Source organism: Apteryx rowi, unplaced genomic scaffold, assembly GCF_003343035.1.
Source record: "Apteryx rowi isolate R43461 unplaced genomic scaffold, aptRow1 scaffold_469, whole genome shotgun sequence".
Lineage (NCBI taxonomy): Eukaryota > Metazoa > Chordata > Aves > Apterygiformes > Apterygidae > Apteryx > Apteryx rowi.
Genome location: NW_020450726.1, coordinates 556,059 through 576,782, shown reverse-complemented (window position 1 = coordinate 576,782; position 20,724 = coordinate 556,059). Strand labels below are relative to the sequence as shown.

Sequence of the window (20,724 nt, the reverse complement as noted above, 5' to 3'; positions counted from 1 at the left end):
AAGCAAGGGGGTCCAGTCTGAACCTCGTGACTCAATGGGAGGGTCTCCGTTGCGCACGCATCTGACCCTGTCCTTCATGCAGTAAATAACTGAGTGAACCTTGCCAATTGAACCTTGCTAAATCATTCTTATTCATGATTGAACTTTGTTAAGTCGGTGTCTTACTGCAATAAACGTAGTGCTGCATCTCTCTTACGAATGAAGTGCATCACTCCTTTCACAACAAAGAGCAACCCTAATTTTTGATCAGATTAAACCCTTACACCATTTTAGCCCCATTAGGAAACTCCAGAGGAAACTGCTGCTGTGCAAAGAGACGTGTCATGTGTTAAGATAAAGCATACAAATATATAGCTAGATTGGGAAGAAAACTATAGGAAGATAGTAGCAAGCTGAGCTTTTTACCTGTTGGCTAACATCTGAACTTCTGCATGCTTTTCTTTGTATGTAATTTTATATCCCTGAATAAAGGACAGGTAGGATTTGGGAGTCACATGTGTGGAACGTCTGTATCTCTGAAAGTAATCGGAACACTTCTCTGCCACTCCATCCTGGAATGAGCCCATACACTGCACTATTTCCCTCTTTATCTCAGCAGTGCAGTCAATATCATATGAGGACAGGAAATGTTCAGATACTTAGGAAAAAAAGAAAAAACAAATACATGTAAATATTCAGGAAAAACTCTTATCATAGAAACAAGGCAGTATACAAGCTATGTATCAYGTCACAGAGAAGTATTTCCTGCTAATTTAAATCTTCATCTGCTAAAAGCCATTGATCTCTGCATTACTTACTCATATATATCTAAGGCTTGGTATGTGGCTGAACTTTAAATAGTATTTTATTTTTAAGGTTTCACAGTGCAGTATTTGGTCTATTAAAGGATGGTATTGATTACAACAGGCAATAGTTGCAGAGCAGAGAAAATTTATGGAAGTAAAGTCTTTGTACAAATGTTCTTGGCAATCTGAAATACATCTTGCAAGATGCACTGTCTTCYATAAAAATAATTTCAAATATAAATACTAATTATCAACCAACTTATTGACTGCTGTGACATGGGAAATGCACATTTCACATTGCATGAACATTTTCTTACCTACACAGGTTATGTAATACCTAAAAAGTACCTACTTGGGCAGTGGTTTTAAACATTTCAATGCAGAGATTCACTTTCAATGTTTTACTATAGTAAAAAATATGGGCTTTCTCATTAGGAATTTTTCAGGTAGGTTTTTGAAGTAGAAACTTTTTTTAATGTTTATTGTGTAGTTGAGACTAAGAAAAAATTCAAAAACTCCTTTTTACCTTGTGTCATATATTTTAAACCTGCCATTTAATTCAGATTGATGGTCATAGCATATATTTGTGAAGCAACAATATGAAGTAAAATATCAAAATGGGTAAAAGTTTTGTGGAGTGCTGCATTAACCTTGTTGCAGGTGTAATGATAGTTACTTTCTTTAGCGGTATTTTCCCTTCTCTATTAATGCCTTAAGCCATCTATCAGAGGATTTTTTCTTCAAACTATTTTTGATGACTTTCTTCCATTTGAAATATTGTAACAGTGGAATATAGTGTACTCAACCTTTAAGCAGGATAACATTCATATCAGATTTTGGAACTGAGTTTCTTCTGACAGTGGGTTGGCAAAACAAGCTTTGCTTGCCTTCAAGTCAGTCAAAGTGGCTCAAGAAACTTGGGCTTCCTGACTGTTGATCACAGAATTAAGTATCTGCCAAGACAAAAGCTACACTTACCTGCCACTAGAGCATCCTTAGGCCACAAGCTGAACCAATCTATAGTGCATCCAGAAATGAGAGCAGGGAACTTCAAGGCCCGGTTTCGGAACTTTTCACCTACTGGTGAAAAGCAAAGTACCACATGAAGGTTCTGACGGACTCTGGTCATGAAGCAGTCATACAGACCCTCACTTGTTGGAGGTCTACGTGGATGTTCCTTTTTAAAGACAGGTATGAGGTCACTAGTGATCTCATCTATTTCGTCCCGTGCAAATAAGTTTGAGACCTTTGAGAAAAAAAAGATCGTTTTTCATGTTTTAGGAGATAATCTAAAATAGAGTATACAGCATAGGGTTGATTTAATACATAGCATTTCAGGAAGGAGCATACATTTCAGATACTAAAGTTATTAGGACCCACACCACTATTTTAAACCAGAATTTTTACTGGAGTGACTCCATTAATCACATTGAAATCTAACTTGCTGTAGAAGTAGGCAATACACTCTCCCACATGAAAAATATTTATGTACAGCAAGGTTATTCTCTTTTTTTAATATTCTAAAAACTAGTAAAAATGGCTCTGAAACACAAACCCTATTATTAAAAAAAAAAAAAAAGACAAATTATAAAAGCCATCCATTCTGGACACAAATATACCATACAAAAACTGATTGAACATTAATGAGATTTTTAATCTAACAGATAATTTYGTCAAACTTAGATAATGTTCACTAAATTTCACACTTTTTTTTTTTAAAGCTATTATCAWGTTCCTGGTAGTTTGTCAACACATTTAAAAGGATCTGACTTAGACAATTTCTCTGTATGGAATGATGATGCTCATTATAAATTTTAAAGTAGTTTTGTCACAGTCTATAGTGTAGTACAATGGATTATTTCTATTTTTAATAATACTTTAATGATGCAGAAGTACTTGAGTTTTAGCTTGTGAAAGTATGCCCCTTGATATGTAAAAGAATATTCAGATGAATTCAGTTATTTTGCTAACTAATAATAAAAGTTAAAAAGCAGAAAAACTATCATGAGAAAGCATCCTACCTCTCCTGATGATAAAACGTTGTTCAGGTATTCCAAGAAAGACTCATCTTTGATCTCATTGTCTGTAAAAAGAAAACAGATGCCCTTCCCTTGCTGTCCTGCTATTCTGTACAAGAGTTTTAGATCTTCCATAAGATTTGAAGTGTTGTATGATCTACAAAAAGGACAGCCCTATTAATATTCATACCTTTTCAAAAATGCCTTTTTAAAAACAGAACATGCAAACTTAAGCAGCAAGCAATGTCTTGGAATTTAAAGCAAAAAAGTGCAGACTATTCAGGATTTTTTATTTAGATTAGCTGGAGAGACATAGCTCATTTCAAAGTCTCCCATTAAACACCTAATCCATTCTCCTCCTTCCTGCTCTCTTTTTCCCTTTCACATCAGCTAAAAAAAAAAATCCCCAAACTGAAGTTGTATCATGCTCCTTAACTCTCTTTTGCTAGAAAATGAGCAAAGGCAGACAGAGGCTGTCTCAGGGTTTTGTCACATGCCGGGGACAATGAGATCAGGTACATTAGACTTTGACTAACTGAGAAACTCAAGGCCATTGGCCCTTTTGGCAAAAGTCATCACTAATGATAGCATTCATAGTTTCAAGAAAAGGAAGGAGAGTGCGGCAAACAAAAAATTTATTAGGTAAGGTTACAAGATCTTTATGGGTTGGTAAATGAGTGCAATAAAAACAGAAGTTTCTAGGATGCTCATTAAGAACTAAAACAAAGAAGCTGTTGTATGCAACTCTAATAAGAGTTTCTAATGTAACCATAATGATCTCATGCATGACCTGAAAAATCAGAAACTTCACAATACTTCCTCTTCACTATGGAGGAGCTCAGGAAATAAACACTTAGGTTTTAGCTTTTTTGTTCTTGATGATTAAGAAGAGAATTTTTTGCATTTCAACATACATATCAAGGTCAACAAGATAAGGTTCCATAAGTATATTATAAATAAAACACCACAATAGTAAAGACATCACTAAAAGCAGAAATGGACACCCAGAGAAGACAGAAATATTCAATGTCTTTTTATTTCTGTTGGGGGAAAAGAAAAAGTTGATGTGAAGAGATGTTCAGTTAATTCTCAAAAATTTAACAGAAATACTGACAGGAAAAAAATCTTTAAATTAAACACATTAAGTCAGCAATATGACATCATCTGTTTTGATGAACTAAATGAAACTATTTAAAACCCAATAATTACTTTCTTTGAGAACTCACAGGTGAATAGGAGAAATTGGATTAATAAAGGGCAAATGATAGTATCCAAGGAGTATTCACATTTTTCCCAGAGGTATCTGGGGACAAAGTATGAGAACTTTCTACTTATAAGCTAGATCTTTCCATTTTATGTTTCTTAGGAAAACATGGTGTTTAATTGTATAATAGTTTCAATAGTCTCAATTCCTCCTTTGACAATGTAATGAGACTAAAGAAAAAATAGCAGCAGTATCTTCTTTTGACATAACTGTACCAATCAACATTCTGATAAAGTGAAATACAGCTTACTTAACATCACCTCCAGTTGATATAACCTCAAAGTCAACACTTTATGAGAAGTAGAGTGAAAAGTAAATTGCATGTGTTAGTGTTGTACTATCATACTGAATTAATACATCARGCAAGGTCTCATGAGGCTATCTGACTGTATTCTTATTTTTGCTTGCTAAATTTACAAGTAACATCAACATGGCAGTAGACACTATTCTTTGGATGACAAGTCTTTTGAAGGTCCAAATGGATTGTATTAACCAGATCAGATATCTGCACTTGCTTGTTGACCCCCTTGAAGAATTCCAAATAGTTTGTAAGGCAGGATTATATTTCATTAGAAACTTTGTTGAGACTTTCCTAAAATCATATTTATTCAGACGATCGCTCAGTCTATTCTTCATAATAGTTTCTTTTAATTTACTTACTGCAGGCATCAGGCTTAAAGGTCTGCAAGTGTAAAGGTTCCCCAGATCTTCTCTGGGCACTTTTATTTTTTCATGAGCACTACATTTGCCACCTTACAATCCTCAGGTCCCAAGGCAACTTTAGTGGGAGGCAGCACAACACTTTGTTAATTCAATTATTTCACCATTTAGGACTTCATAATACTTTGTGCATAATATCTGGTAATTTGTTACTGCTTGTTTTGTCAATTGTACAGTAAACTCTCTTAAAGTCATTTCTATTTCAGATAGACTCTCTGATGAGATCCTCACCAAGAAGCATTCCCACACAGGAATCTACAATTTCTTCTGCAGCAAACACAGCTGCAAAAGAAAAAAATATCATTTAGCTTCTACTATTACATCACCTTATTTGAGTGCTGCCAATATTACCTGATCATTGACTGGTCCTATACACTTTGGGAGGCACCAATATATTTGAAGAAAAAATTATAATTTATTATTTAGTTCTTCTGTGAGTTATTTCAATTTCAAAAGAAAATATATTGGGTTAAACCATATAAAGTAAGGTAACTTATGCTTGGAAAGGACTGTCAAAATACTGAAAAATACACAAAAACTACCAAATTAATTATTACAAGATAAACTCAGAAAGATACTGTGGATAGAGATCACGTGCAAATACTTTCCAGGTAACTTTACCCAGCCAAAATTCTTCCCCACTCTCTGAAACATATGAAGGTAAGGTTTTACCTTATAGAAGGTAAAAGCTCAGATTCACTATAGAAAATCAAGTAGATGATTGAGTAAGTCTCTAAGCATTTTCATGCATTTCCATTCTAGGCATCATTGCTCAGCCTATGTTGTTCTTTCTCCCACTACACAGATGGGGAGTAAGTGCTTTAGTTACAGAAAGAGTTCAAACACAAAGTACTTATATACTTAAATTTCAGTTAATGCTCACCTTGTTAACATGATCTGGAATGTATCATAGCCAGCTATGAATGATGCCAGTCTTGTTAAGCTCTGCTTTCCTGAACCACCAACTCCAACTAGAAGAGCATTTCCACAAGGAGTGCGAATCACCCGGGAAATCTGTATAACAATGCAGCCTTTTATTGCTAAAATGTTTAAAAGTTAGCTGCCCAAAAATACTACACCAAAGTGATAATAAAATTATCTTAGAAGTGCAAAACAAACTGAATTTTTAAGTTCAAATTCAAGGATTCTTTATTAATACATTCTAAAAATATTTGCACTTTCCAATATTTTCTGTAAACCTTCCAATACTATAGCAACCACTTGATTCCATCCCTGTGAACTTCCAATTATCAGTAGATTTCATCTACCAATTCCAAAAAGCACAAGTAAATCTCAACTGTTACAATCACAGTATGACGGATTAATTAAAAACTGGGAGGGAAATTTCCCCCCATCATACCTTCACAACAACTTAAGTATGCCTCATCTCTCCAGGTCCCCTTCATAGTGTTCAGAAAGTCAGTCTCAGGACTATTAAATTCCTGGGAAACAGACCCCAGAATACTCTGCAGTAAGTAATAATATGTCCTTTATAATGAACCTTCTTAAACCTTTAATTTACTTGACTATAAAAGTGCACCATATCTGTGCAAATATTTGATCACAGTGAAAAATCTCCCAGACAGATCTCCCTTTCTTTCCTATTTTACTATTTATCTTTTAAAGCAAAAGGCAGTAGTTCCACATTTCCCTTCCATTCCAGGACAGCACAATATGAATGAAGGTACTCTATGCAACACAACAAGAAAATTTTCAGCACTGTGAACTACATGCAGCAACCGTTCCATTGCCCACAGCTGAAAAACAATGCCAGTAATTCTGGAAAAAGGGGTTAGCTGATGCTGAGAAAATATGCCTTCGGATACAGGAAAGGAAACTTACTCCACGCCCATTAGTTGCTCATGGGCAGATCCCTGTAGCACACCGAGGAGCCTGCATTCTTTTCTGGAACAGCATGGAGCCACTTGCCTCTCAAAGGCAAGATACTACCAAGCAGCTATCTAGCAGCTGAGCTCTGTTGTGCAATCACTGGTACGCGGTGTGGGCTCCTGTTCTCTTTATAATCTCAATTTCTCTCTCTGCCTCTGGACTTTTATGATGCTAGTAAGTGGTCTGGGCCACCTATTTACTTGCATTTCCTTTAATACACTTTTTCCAAAATTTAAGGCTATTAAAAACAGGTGTGTTAATTTCCTGGGGGTTTAAAATCATGTACTTGAAATTTTGAGCGCAGTGTAATTGTTATTTTTCATAGCTAAATGTTTTACAAGCAAAGATAAAATCAAGTGTAAAGGTTTACTCTAAGCATACTTAGTTTTTAACCTGAGGAAGAAAAACAGTTTTGCACACCACCCTCAGAATACTGCTGATCATTTTAATTGTGGCTACAAGATCTTTTTCATGCAGAGGCGCACAAACATAAATCAGAAGCTTTGTTCTCTGGTTAACAGAGAACAGCCTTTCCTCAGCCTTAATTCATTCAAGGGATGTTACCTTAGTTCAGATTAAGCACGATCTTCACTGGGCTTATCTAGCTTTCTCCTGGAAGCTGCCTCATGCATAGCAAAGGCATACAGCTCAGACCCACACAGCTGCAAATGCTACTTTCAAGAATATGGGATCACAGAAGCACTATCTATTCATTTTATCCAATAGAAGGTTAAGATATCGTTTCAGGAGTCTACCAACTAGCTACCCAGGGAAGAGATTCCTTAAGGCAGGTGGCTTTCTAAGACTAGCAAAATAGGATTTGGGCTAGATTCTGCATTTATATAGATTTTGACAAGAAATAAACCAGAAATTCAGTAGTGAGTATGATGATGACTTAACAATTTTCCTAAAGAATTCCATAACAGATCATCATCCATTTTGCAGGGAAGACCTTAAAACAAAGTGTCCAATTTGTGAATTGACAAGAACCCACCACAAAATTTTGAAAACTGCAGGTACTATATGTTTGCCAACTATAATTCAATTCAAATTGTTTACATACTTATTATAACATTCGTTAGGCTAGGACAATCCAATATTTCATGACCCTTCTACAGTTCCTAATAATTTATGATAAGAAATAAAGATAACCTCCCTGTGCAACTTAGAAATAATGGTTTTTTTTAGTTTAACAAAGAAGCTTTTCCTTTGTAGGAAGCCTATTCTGTGCAGGCAATCCTACCAAGCTGAGCTGTGCTAAGAATTATGGTCAACTCCACTCCATATTCAAAGGAATTTTAAAAGAAATGATCATACTGCGTATCTACAAAGTCTGGACTATATTTATTCTTACTCAGCTCTGCCTATACCTTCATCAGCAACCAATTATGTCCAAACCTGAATTTCATTTCACTCATTCCAAAGAGAGGAAAGGCTCTCAGAAGAATTAATAAGAAGGAAGGTCAAGAAAGAGTCAGAATAGTTAGGACCATGATCCTACTCATGGTTATATGTAAAAGAATAGGTCTATCTGGTGAATCTTCAGAAAAGTTGCATTTTAATACCGGGTCAGAGGGTGAAAAACAGAGTATTTGTTAGAAAAAATGAGTTGCTTCAATTTTAAAGGTAATGTAACTCAATTTGTGCATTCCTCTATTCATTTGTAAACATAACCAAATTCATACCTGCTCAGGAAAAAGGAAGAAAATAACAACAGCAATAACAAATGGCAACCCAGTAAGACTCTACCTTGACTAAATGAATCATAGCATCTTCAAAGAAAACCATGTCCAACCCGGTACCACGGACTTTCTCATTGTATACATGTAAAAACATATTTAAACGATCCCGTAGCTGATGAAAGGAGTGAACTGGCTCATAGATTTTGGGCATATATGAATCAGCTCCCTCTGATTTTTCACCTAGAACAAAAAGCAAGTAACAAAACCTTAGCAGCTTAAATGACTGAAGAAGACACAATGTGGTGATAAGTAAGAGATGGAAATTAAAAGTCTAATTAACCACCCAGAACTGGTTTTACTTATTATACATAATATTACATATTAGATGTTCACATCAGAGTGCTGCCTATATACCACCTACAAGGAGCATTAAGTTCAGCTGCCCAATTCTTAAATGCAAAACCAACAGAAATTAAGGAGCCTGCTTTCTCTACTTCCAGGACTTGGATAGTAAAAAACTGAAATCATTTAACTTAGATACTGGAAGCAAAAGTAGCACCAGACAAGGAGGGTAAATAATATTGCAGTTAAAAAATGCATATAATTGCTTTTGTAAAAGGAAAAACATTTTAAATTGTAGTAGTGAAATAGTAGTAAATAGTAGTGAAAAAACGTCACTACTGTAGTAGTGAAAAAGTAGTAAATAGTAGTGAAAAAACATCACTACTAAAGTGAATAACTACCACGCACAAAATGTATACGCAGTGTAAAAGGGCAGGTATTTGTTTCAGCAAGGGATCCGAAAAATACGAGAAGTTGTCAACTCTTCCCTACCCAAAGAAAAGGAGGAAATAGTGCTGCTGTCCCATCTTTAATCATGCTTAAAGGTGACATGCCTTTCACTAGTAAAAACTGTTACTCACAGAAAGCAAATGAGAAAACTTTATTGGAAGAGTGCCAGCAAGCAGACACCACTTCCCTCCACACACCTCCAAGAAAATGTTGAACACAGTAGAACTGTGCTAGTATTTACATACACCTAGCTCCATTGATTTCAAAATTTCATGCTCTATATGCTGCAGGATATGTTCTTCCACTTACTATAGATCAGTCATCAATAAGAATCTGTTTTGCTAAGCCTCCCCTTAATAGCCAAAGAAATACATTCTTCACAGTATTTTTAAAATTGAAAACCAGTGAATTAAGTATTTCCTTAACACTTAGTAATGCATTGGAAGGTGGGGGAAAGGGTAGGAAAAGGAGGAATAAGGCAATCAACAGTTGCTATTTTGGATGGTATCTGTGACGCTCTTCTCATCTGATTTTTTTCTTCATTTGCTTCTGGCATACTTTATTTTTTGCTTTTACAGATTAGCAGAGGTCTAATAGCGTTGCAGTCTCCAAGATAAATGTATATGTATATTTTGCTAAATCTTGAAACATATGTTAAGAAAATTGCCTTTTATCACAAACAAAACCCCTCAGAACAAATGGATAATTAATTCTGATGCAGGTATCCTTTATATTGCCTGAGGTCATCGAAATTTTGATGAAAATTTCTGAGAAGAAGCAGTATTTCAGGATTCTTCTGGTGTGTATTGTTTCTATGTAAACAGTCCTTTTGATCAAGATCCAGTCAAATTAACTGAGTTCTTATTTTAACCTGCAAAAACCCCCGTTACACAAAAGGACTATTCCAGGTGGAAATAAGTTTCCTAAAAGCTGAATGAGGCATTTAAAAAACCACTGGTAAGAAACTAATAATAAATACAGCAGGGAGTTAAACTGTATGGATGTTTTCACAATTTTCCACCATTTAATAGAATTATATCAGCTTGATCCTGTTCCTGCAGTTTTATTATTAATGTCAAAAGACACCACGATCAAGTATTAAGCTTGAGAGAGGGCAGACATTTAAATTATTTACAGAAGCAGTTGGTGTAATATATTATTTTGAACCCTTCTCTACTCACTTGCTTTAGAATCACAAGTAGTAAATATCAATGCTAAAACTAATTGATAAAAAGTATCTTTGAACAGTTTGGGGATCTCAGGAATACTAACCATTTTTGTAAAGCTATGCTCTAAAAGCTGCTGTTCCAGCTACTTTATCTCAAGCCTCTGCTATCAGGGAGAAATATGTTGTGACAGTACAAGCCAAAGAGGTACAGGGCATATATGTCATTGCATCACTAAATTTAGCATAGAGTTATTTCAGATTGATACCAGATGTATTTTGTTTATCCATTTAAGAACTCACAACTCCAGCTCCAGTTCCTGTTCTTATAAGTCATCATGATGCAGTAAGACTATTTACCTTAAAGGGACAATTAAAACAAAAGAACAGTTGTTATTCTTTGCACTCAGAGCCAAAACAGGAAGGAGTTCTCAAGGCTCTGYCAAAATACTGAGGACCAAACACACCCTTTCAAAATAGGGGGTCTCCCACTCTGCAGATGCATTTAGATGAAGTTTCCTACTAAAAAGCCTATTACTAGGGAGGCATACTTAAATAGTCACCAGGAAGCAAGTTATTTTCAGAAATATATGCTTCTTATTGCACTTATTTTTCAGTTAAACATAATGATTTCTAGTGTGGGTTCAAATTTTCACATTAAAAGTTACTCGGCTTTCATCCATATGTATACTGGCTTACATTTCACTCCTCTCTCCATTGCCCCAGTTTAGCAAGTAATTTAAGGACATATTTGACAGCTTTCCCACACCAGTCTGTTTTCCACTTCTGTTTGATTCCTTCCACTTGAAACATTTACAACCCTTTACTCTCCCTTTGCCACAGCCTTCTTACAACTTCATTTGTCCAAAAGGTTTAAATGGCATTTGACAGCTCATGCCAACCTTTTATTACTTCCACTATCCATCATTACAATGATTGGGACACAGATAATTGAACCCCTGATGGTTTAATAATGATCTTGACTAAAAACCCAAACAGCTGTCTTGCATCCTTGTGTTTTGCTACAACTAAGAAATGCTCCCAGGTTATTCAGCCAGTTCAGGAACATAGCATTTTGATTTAAAAGACACAAGGACATCCTTATAAGCCCTGTGGGTAATTCAAGAGGTTTTACTCTATTCAGGAGATTTTGCAATAATATTCACTCAATACAAAATCATATATCATGCATCTTTCCCAGAAAACACTGGACAAGTCCAGAGCCAGTACTTCTTTACCAGGCTTCTAAAGGATGGTAGCTATAGTGCTATCCTATATCCAGTACTGCAACCCCACCTCCATCATTCATACCACCCTTCCTTCATCATTTTAGAATAACCGGCTCATGCCCTTCATTTGTCAGTCTTGTCAGTCTAGTACTTTGGTGGAAATAGAAGCAAGGCTCTACTATTTAGAAGACCTGGATATAAATAAGGACTTAAAATCCCACAAATAAAAAGGTGTGCCTCAGCCAGTGACTTCGATTCTGTTCAAAGTCACTGGGCAGGACAGCCATCCTTGAAGCATGGCCATATTATGCATTTGTAGGACATCCTCACATTAGCATCTATTTTATCATATCTTCATCCCTATTCTTGCCGTCTCCATGGTTATCAGAGTCCATCATTACCAGTTCTTTCAGGTGCATCCCTTAAGAAGTCAACAAAGAATGCAGCAGGATCCAGCAAAGTTTTTTTTTCTCCAAATTCCTCCTCAACAAGTTTTGCCAAAGCAATGTCAAACCAGTTTACATCTTCTGAGGTTGTGAAACGATCAGCAATAACACACTTACATTCATGCTTCCAAAGTTTTATCAGTACCTATTAAAACAAAAAAAATTTCAATCAGATTAGGTTTGCAACAAAGCTATACCAATAAAATTCATGCTTTTAAAATATTTTAAAAATCATAGGAAAAGTAGAAAAGAAACAGTGGCATTTCTGTTTTTAGTCAGGAGAAATACACTGGATGGTTACTCTGGCCAATAGCACTTTAAACTTACATTCAGCTAACTGTGCAAAAGCCTTAGTCTAGCATTCCAAACTGTAGCATATTTACCTAATTAAGATTTTATTTCCCCGCATCTAAGATCAGATCCATATATGTAGTAACACATGTGGATGCACGGAGAAACCACTTATGTAACTGGTCACTCTAAATGGAAGGTAAGTGAAAATATCATCGTCATGGCATGAATCATTTCATGCCAAATACAGATATTCTGTCACTTCCATTCACATAGACAAAGTCAGTTAAAAAAAAATGTGAAGTGCTCATATTATTCCTTCTCCAAATTCAATAAATCTTTAAAGTCCTTCCATTTGGTCAGAAGCTGGGGGAAGGAAGTCCACAAGGTTCTTAATTCTAGCAGCACTGGTTTTAATCCTAGACGGGGTTACTACACAGTAGTAGAAAAAATTCCAATACTCCTTGACGACTTCTTCTCTGAGCCTGCAGGGCTTTGTAGAAATGAGGCATACTATGTGAATTCTCAGACCTAATATGTAAATTTATTCTATGAGAGTTTGAACAACTGTTTGTTATATTTCAAAATTACTAATTGAGAATATATATATCAAATCATCTTAGTGCTGTATATTTTTAGTTTCAGAAATTAAAATCAATTCTAAAATTTAAATTTTAGATGTAGTAAGCATCAGGAGCTTACTCAACAACCAAGGAAGTACACTAAACCTGAAGTAATTATATAACCCAAATATATTACAAATTACCATACACAGCGCTTTCCAGCACTTCATGTTTCAGTGCTCAAAACACTAAATGGCTTTTCCTTAAAACAATTAAAAGAGGAATGGTGCATAAAGTATTGAGTTTTTCTGCAAGAAGGGTGGATTAGAATAAGAATGTACTATGACTTATTTCCTCTTTCTTTCAAGCTGTAAACCAGAAATCAGCTTTTAGACTATTATTAGGCCGTGACTGAAAGCCTCAAAACACTGGCTGGACAAGGGAGATATTTTTTAAACAAGGTACATGCATTTTCTTTGGGCTAAATTAAATTTCAATGCTTTTCATAATTTTCCTTGCTCCCTGCTTTTGAATAAACTACCATTCATCAGTAATAATGTCAGCAGATAAAAATCAAATACTTTTCTGTCAAAAGAACTAGTTTGCATTAAAGTTACAAAACAAATTTCTCATTGCACTAGGCACTGCAAAAGCTGAAAAAACATTGTCCTTGCCTCAAAAAAGCTTAAAGTCTTTTTCAGCCAAATAAGGATCATTTTCTAATGCATACTCAAATGTCCAAGTTAGATTCTTCATCCTTTTGCTACACTAGTTAAACACTAATTATAACAAGGCCACTGATGTGCAACACTTACATTTGGTTCGTTGATCACTTCTGAGGTAGATTTCAGCATTCCTTGCCAAATTCTCGAGAGATCTCGAAGGTTGAAGACATAATGGAACTTGGCTGGCGTGGGCAACATTTTTATTTTGGTATTTTGCCATAGTCTGCGTGTCAGCGGCACTAGCTTGGCTACCGTTTTTCTCAAATCTTCTGAAAAGCCCCGCTCTCTACAATAATGTCCTTCTCCAATTACACCTGGGAGTAAGAAAACCACCAAATGAAAGATTTTCTAAGACACGTTCGCACAACTGCAAGAGCTACAATCTCTTCTGGTTTCTCTTTTGTTTTTTTTCTTTTAATCCCCAAAACCTTTTTTAATTTTTTGAAAGGGTTTCCCAATCTTGTTATTTGAATCTTGATTCAACCGGTCCTATACCCTTCTGCCACTAACCCACTAGGTATTTAACTCCTCATCAATGGGCAGTTAAGAATGCTCTTAGTCTACCAAAGCAGCTACCAAAGCTTTTGGAAACTGAATCATTCCTTGGAGAACAATGTGATCCTGTATTCTGTGAAAGCCTCATCATCAGTCATTTTGTGAAAGCCTCATCACCAGTAGCAGTTTAGCCCTTAGCAACTCTCCAGCACTGCCAGCAAAACTAGGAATGCCTTCATGCCATACCTCCTAACTCCCAGCATATCAATAGATTCTGAGAAGTAACTGTGTCCAAAAAATTATTGATGAAGTGAAGACTGATCAATCAAAAATGACTGATGAAGTTGCAGGTGGGGAGTGATTACTGTAAGAACATGTACTGGTAAGCAAATTAGAGGGGGATTAAGTCTCAGTTTTAATCATAACACATAAACAGAGGGATAAAGAAAAATCAACTACTATTTTCAAAAAGGGGATGAATAAAAAGTTAATTTACCAAAAATTTTGTCAATGGAAGAATTGGAAGGCAAGGTACAGTTGAACACAGAAAATTGTCTCTTGAGTCTCTGTGGAATGTCATTTCGACCTCCCCCAGGGTGAATCATGGCAGCCAAAAACTGAATGTCCACAATGTTGGTAAATTCACCAGGCTTTTCCAGATTATACACTCCATTCTGTTCTATCAGCTGTCTAACTATCTCATTGGTGACCTGTAAAATAACCAAGCAGTATTTAACAGAATAATATATACATAACTAGAAGAAATGCAAAACACACATATGTATTTGAAAGACCTAGTATACAGTATTTTATATTTTTCTCTCCAAAAAAAATGCTTTTTGTTTTAGGAGAAAAATATTCTGTCAGAAATAAGCATAGCTGGTTGCCCTTTTCCTTTGGTAATATCTATGGGAGAAAACTCTTGGGGAAGAGAGAAATCCCTAGCTTAGAATTAAGCCTTCACATCTCAATTCAATCTCACTTTAATGCTGTATGATTCCCAGTTCTACTGTATGGGAAATACTTCTCCTTCTTAACATAAAATTTCCAGTTTGTTCTGAACATGCCCAAACTGATATATCCTCACATGTTGCATCTGCTACCAAATATTTTGATGAAATATCACATAGTTTTTCATGTTGCAAACAGGACTATTTCCATACAAAAGAACGCAAGATTTCTTAGCCATAAGTGCTCAGCTTTTCTGTTTGACCCAACCAGTTGAAAACATCTAATAAACAGTGCATTCTAAGAGGATACTTATCTAGAAATTCGAACCTTATTTTACTTTCCAATGCAATATACTCTTGTGAATCATCTTGCCAAAGTAGATAATGATTCTTTCCATTTTTTCTAATGCAGAAAAGTCAGTTCCCACCTCTCTCAAAATTTGCAATATTTTTTAATTATTGCCTACATAGTCAGTTTGCTATCACGATTTGCATGCCAAAAGGTTTTTGTTTTTCCTTTCAAGGAAAAAAATAAACAAACAACAAGTGCTAGTAAAAAACACAGTTAAAATTTTACAGACATGTTTTTGAGGAGTACCCTAAATGCTTTTTTAGTCAGTATATTTATTTTAATTAAGCTCATGACAACATAAAACTAGATGAGCTCTTTAAAAAGACTGTTTAAAAAGTAAGCTCTATGTATCTAATTTACCCCCTACTGCCTGACAGAAGACAAGCCAGTTTTACCGTGCAAAAAGGAAAGAAATAAAACATCTTTTGCCCCCTTTTTTTCCTCTTTTACAAACTAACCTGATCTCCCCATTCATTTATTATGGGCATATTCACATCATCAATGAAGACTGTCATCTTTTTGCCTGCAGGCGGACCATATGTTGTGCCCATGCGCTTGTCCACATAACTTTCTATTGTATGCTGTTAAAAGCAATTATTAGCAAAATTACAAAGATTACAATTAGAAAAGTTATCCCTCCATTTGTACGCAATTCAGTCACTTAAACATATCAATCAAGAAACATATAACAAAGTTTTGTTACACAGAATTTTACTAAGAAACTTTTTGTGGATTTTTCTTTCATGAATTTTCTTTGCAGATCTTCTTAGTTTTAGGATAGTATTTTATCATATAACTAACATGCTTGTTTGACATTAATGTGAAAAATTAAGAATTGACCAAGCTTAATTTTTGTATGTACAAAAGCTAAAGTGCACTGTGAGACAGCATTTCACTTTCTGTGATATTACTGAGAAATTTAAAGTGTATTTATCATCTGCATATACACTTATATTCTGCTAATTTCCTTTATAATCCATGTAGCTGAAATTGCTATTGCATCCACATGGGAGTTAAAGACAGAAGTACTCATCTTTTAGGCGAAGGAGAGAGGTGGAGGGAAGGGGGGAGAGAAGGGAGAAAAGGAGAGGGAGGAGAACAGGATTGGGGTGAAGAGGGAGGGGGAGAGGATTGAGGGGGAGAGACTGACACTACCTTTTGTTTATATAGCCCAGTCAACAGAGGGAAAAACATAAAGGAAGATTAGACCAAAGTTACATGCTCAAATACCAGACAAATTAATAGTTTCTATAATGCTATTTATCCAGATTATAGATGGTGCACAGCGTTTATAGACAGCATTTCTGACTAAGCACTTCTGATTACAGTACAGATGCAGTGCTTAGGCCTGGTATACCAAGCCATATTAAAAATACCTCCCATACATAGCGCTAGCAGCTTTAAAGAATCTTGAAATAATTGAAAGTGACTCAGTAGAAATTTGGAGAGGTAGTACAGTTCAAAATTTAAATATTCATGGTTCTATTTAAAGTAGCTGCATGTGTTACTTTTTAATGTGTAATTTAATTAATTATACATTGCAGACAGCACATTTTATGGCAGACTGTTGTGGGTAGCACTTATTTTACACATGGGTTTTAGTGAAATCTGAGGGAATTCACTGACAGCTCTACCCAGTTAGTGAGAACTGATACATTTGACATAAAAAGATTGAGTATGATAAAGCAAATAATATACATGGGTAATAGTCCCAGAACAGCTCAATAAATACCAAAGGACTTGAAGAAGACATGGTTTACATAAGTCTTATAAACCATATTTTAGGACACTTAGTCCATTAGACCCGGTGCTTTTTTTTCTGCACTCATTTGCAATTAAGTAAACCACTTCCAGTAGCATGCTTCTGGCAGATTCTTGGTATATCCATTAATCTCTGAATCCAGTCATGTTGTATTAGAAACTGAATAATTACTATACCTGGAAAATTAATGGGGTAGTTGCAGACGAAAAATTCAAACTCTTAGCCATGTGGCTTTCAGGGTTGTATTTTGACAKAAAGCCTTTGATGATAACAGTTTTTGCAGTTCCTTGCTCACCAATTAGTAGGACTGCCTAGACAAAGACAACATCAAAAAAAGATGACACACGAGACCTGTGTATATGGGCAAAGCCTCACCAATCCTGTTTATCTTTTAAGGAGATATAAACTAAAAAATTATGTAAAAATGAACTCTCAACAAGAGATGGGGGGAGGGCACAAAAAGCTGGAAGCAAGGAGTATTTGAGATTTCGAAGTGTATTTACATGAATGTTGTCGCTGGAGTCACCATTATAGTTTTACAGCACAAAAATGAAGTTCTTTCTTTTCAATTATGTCATATTTTACTTCTAATTCAAGAATTTYATCATGCATTTAGTTAGCATAATTTTTATGTGAAATACAGAAAAAGTACCTTGCCCTGTTTTGCAATGGTTTCAATAAGGAAATCTGTTCTCACGTTGTCAACACTTGGCACAAGAATGGAGCCATACTCGGGAGTGCTGCTACTAGGATATACATACTCTTCAACACGTGTATTCCAGTGCATCCATTTGCCTAATAAGAAAGAAAAGAACTTAATATTTTCTAAATACAAGGCATCTTCACATATCTTATTCTCCATCAAGCTGATTTAACTGTCAGATCCTCTGTCCCATTCATAATAATCCCACTCTATAAATTTAGACCAAGATTATCTAAGAGGCTTACTCCTCTTATACCCCTGAGAGATGCAATATGTCCCACTGTTCCAGTTGTTTCCCAAAACCATGACAAGAGCAGCAAGATTTTCCGGCTTGTCTATTTTTGTTCATTTGACAATTCATTGACACAAAGTCCATGTAGCTTTTTGCAGCCATTTATCTGTGTTCTGATTTCTCAGATGAAACAGGGAAAAGCTTTATCCAAAATCAACAGTAAAGTGAAACTGTGAAACAAAACATGCCAGCTGACACAAGAGGAGGTAAGCTACACAAAACTGCTTTTGTATTAGTTCTTTAAAAGATACATAACTTTAAAATAACTTCTAAGTTTTACCTCACAGCACCCAGTTGGGTTACTAACCGTCAGATGCCACGTAATAATCAAACATGGTATCTTCACTGCCTTCGGGAATACAGGGAAGATCAAGCTTTCTTGTTGCATGATTTCGAAGCCAGTGCTCCATCTTGCATTTGTCTTCCAGTTCTAGTAATGCTCCTACACTCCACATAAGAGAGAAGATGTACAGCCTTTCCAAGTAATTTGGAGTCAATTCCCCTCCTTGCTCCTGAAGGATTAAGTTAGATTTTTATTTTCAATAGCCTGACTTTACCAGGGAAAATTCTATTTGATAATCACTAGTGACATTGGGTAAGAAGATTTTAGTTTAAATGTACTGAAGTCTTAGCTGGTGTCAAGTCCTACATTCTTGCCCATCACTGAACAAACAAAAGTGAATGCACACATTAACTTGTTTTCAGCTGGCATTGCCTAAGCCAAATCCAGGTAACAATTCCCCATGGAAAGAAACAAAATAGTCCAGAAAGTTAAGCTCACAGAATAGGCAACGATGAATTCCAGACAAGCTGAGAACCAAGCTCAGCTGAGATAAGTGCTGAGATGATATTTCTTGCTGAGATGCGTTTCTTATCTGTTTAGGGGGGTTCTCGTTTGTTTAATCTCTGTTCCATTTTATGGACAGTGGTAACTATTACAGATGAGCAGGCAGAAATTCAAGACAAAAGCACCACTGCAGAAGGAAACTGCTACTTGGGAAAGTGAATCAACATGGCATCTACTTCATTATCTATTATAAAACAGTATGTAGGAAACAATGACAACATCTTTTGCATATCTTTGATTTTGATCTCATAAGTAATGAAGAACAGCAATGCTTTTGAACACATTCTCTGAAGAATAGATTGAATCAATACCAAGCAGACCACAAAATACAGAAAGCTACCCTGAAAATGTCACTTTTAATCCACCGTTAAAGCATTTAATCAATTTAAATTCCATCTTATAACCTGATAACAATACATCCAAAAAATTTTGAAGGAAAACTGCTGTCTGATACATGCTACATGCCAGTTCTTACCACCAAATCAAAATGTGAAAGAGGGCACATCCTACTATTATTTTCTAAAGAAAAAGAAGGTATTTCCCATTAACTTGCATCTTCATTCATATTCCAAGATATCAAAGAATCTTCTCTCTTCTCTACATACCTTTGTAACTTACAATTAGTTTAATTAGATTAAATAAATATAAAAAATATGCAGTACTTTACCTTAGGTGGGATAAGACCCTGGAGCATATTAATGCTCTGCATGATCACAAAGGCTTCCAACATCTCAGTCTTGTATTGCAGAGACTGAATGCTGAAGCGATACAAGTCTGGGAATGAAGATGTGTACAACTGACGCAGAATTTCAGCTTCTTGGAAGGAACACTTTTTCAAAAATCCCTGTTACAAAGCATGGTGAGAAAATAAGTTTAATTACCAGTGCAAGCCTCAATAAATTCAGCTCTGTTAATTCAAGCGGCTTGGCAAATATGGATAATTGATTTCTTTTTTAGGGGCTCAAAAGATCAAACTCTTTATCTAGATACAGATAACGCCTATTGTAGGTTGAGCATAGATACTGAAGAACAAAAGCACTCAAAGTTTTCAGCAGCACAAAAATACTCTTTAAAATATTATATTTAATCATGACAACTGTTTAAAGGTTTACATTGCAAAGAAAGAATATCATAGGTATTAAACACAGGTTTGATTTATTCTGCAAAATGTTATTTGGACTGGACATAGTCCCGAACAACCTGCTGAAGTCAACTCTGCTTTGAACAGGGAGAGTTGGGAGGGTGTGACTAGGTGATCACCAGAGGTCCCTTCTGAACTGAAATATTCTGTGATTCTGTGGAAAGCCTTTTCCACACTTTTTATACCTTCATGGTCTTTGAAACTTAAACTTGTACTGTGCAAAGCAAACAGACTCCTGGGCTGATTACATATATGTAGATGTATGAAAAAGCTCCCTAGAAATGTGTACATGGAAAACAAAGCGCTAAAGGTTAAATGTCGGAACTACTTAAGAACCTCACCAGCAGTTCAGAAGATATTAGGATAAGTAGATAAGCTGGTAAAATGTTGCTGCTTATGAGGAGGCTGATGAGTAATGGATCAAATATCTTTGATCACTTCCCTTGCAAAAGCTGTTTAAGAAGCACATTAGACAGGAACACCAGTCTTACGGAAAGTATCATCAGATCTATTTCAATGAATTTGAAAATTGTTTATGACTTGATATGGTATCCCAATAAGCTGCTATATTCAGGTATTTATAAATTGTAATGACTGAAAAGATATGCATAG

The 20,724-nt window shown here is 35.5% G+C and overlaps 1 protein-coding gene across 1 annotated transcript in view; it reads right to left on the bottom strand.

Annotated features, from left to right (window-relative positions):
- The window catches only part of DNAH5 (dynein axonemal heavy chain 5), a 146,874-nt gene that overhangs the window by 40,163 nt on the left and 85,987 nt on the right, over window positions 1-20,724 (bottom strand). The window contains exons 44-56 of the mRNA XM_026077914.1: window positions 19,639-19,815; window positions 18,432-18,636; window positions 17,782-17,924; window positions 17,306-17,440; window positions 15,826-15,948; window positions 14,562-14,775; window positions 13,661-13,884; window positions 11,947-12,136; window positions 8,427-8,599; window positions 5,671-5,801; window positions 2,807-2,960; window positions 1,764-2,031; window positions 406-637 (exon numbers count right to left, since the gene is read on the bottom strand). Coding sequence (XP_025933699.1) covers window positions 406-637; window positions 1,764-2,031; window positions 2,807-2,960; window positions 5,671-5,801; window positions 8,427-8,599; window positions 11,947-12,136; window positions 13,661-13,884; window positions 14,562-14,775; window positions 15,826-15,948; window positions 17,306-17,440; window positions 17,782-17,924; window positions 18,432-18,636; window positions 19,639-19,815 — 2,369 coding nt within the window. The remainder of the gene's footprint in view (window positions 1-405; window positions 638-1,763; window positions 2,032-2,806; window positions 2,961-5,670; window positions 5,802-8,426; window positions 8,600-11,946; window positions 12,137-13,660; window positions 13,885-14,561; window positions 14,776-15,825; window positions 15,949-17,305; window positions 17,441-17,781; window positions 17,925-18,431; window positions 18,637-19,638; window positions 19,816-20,724) is intronic.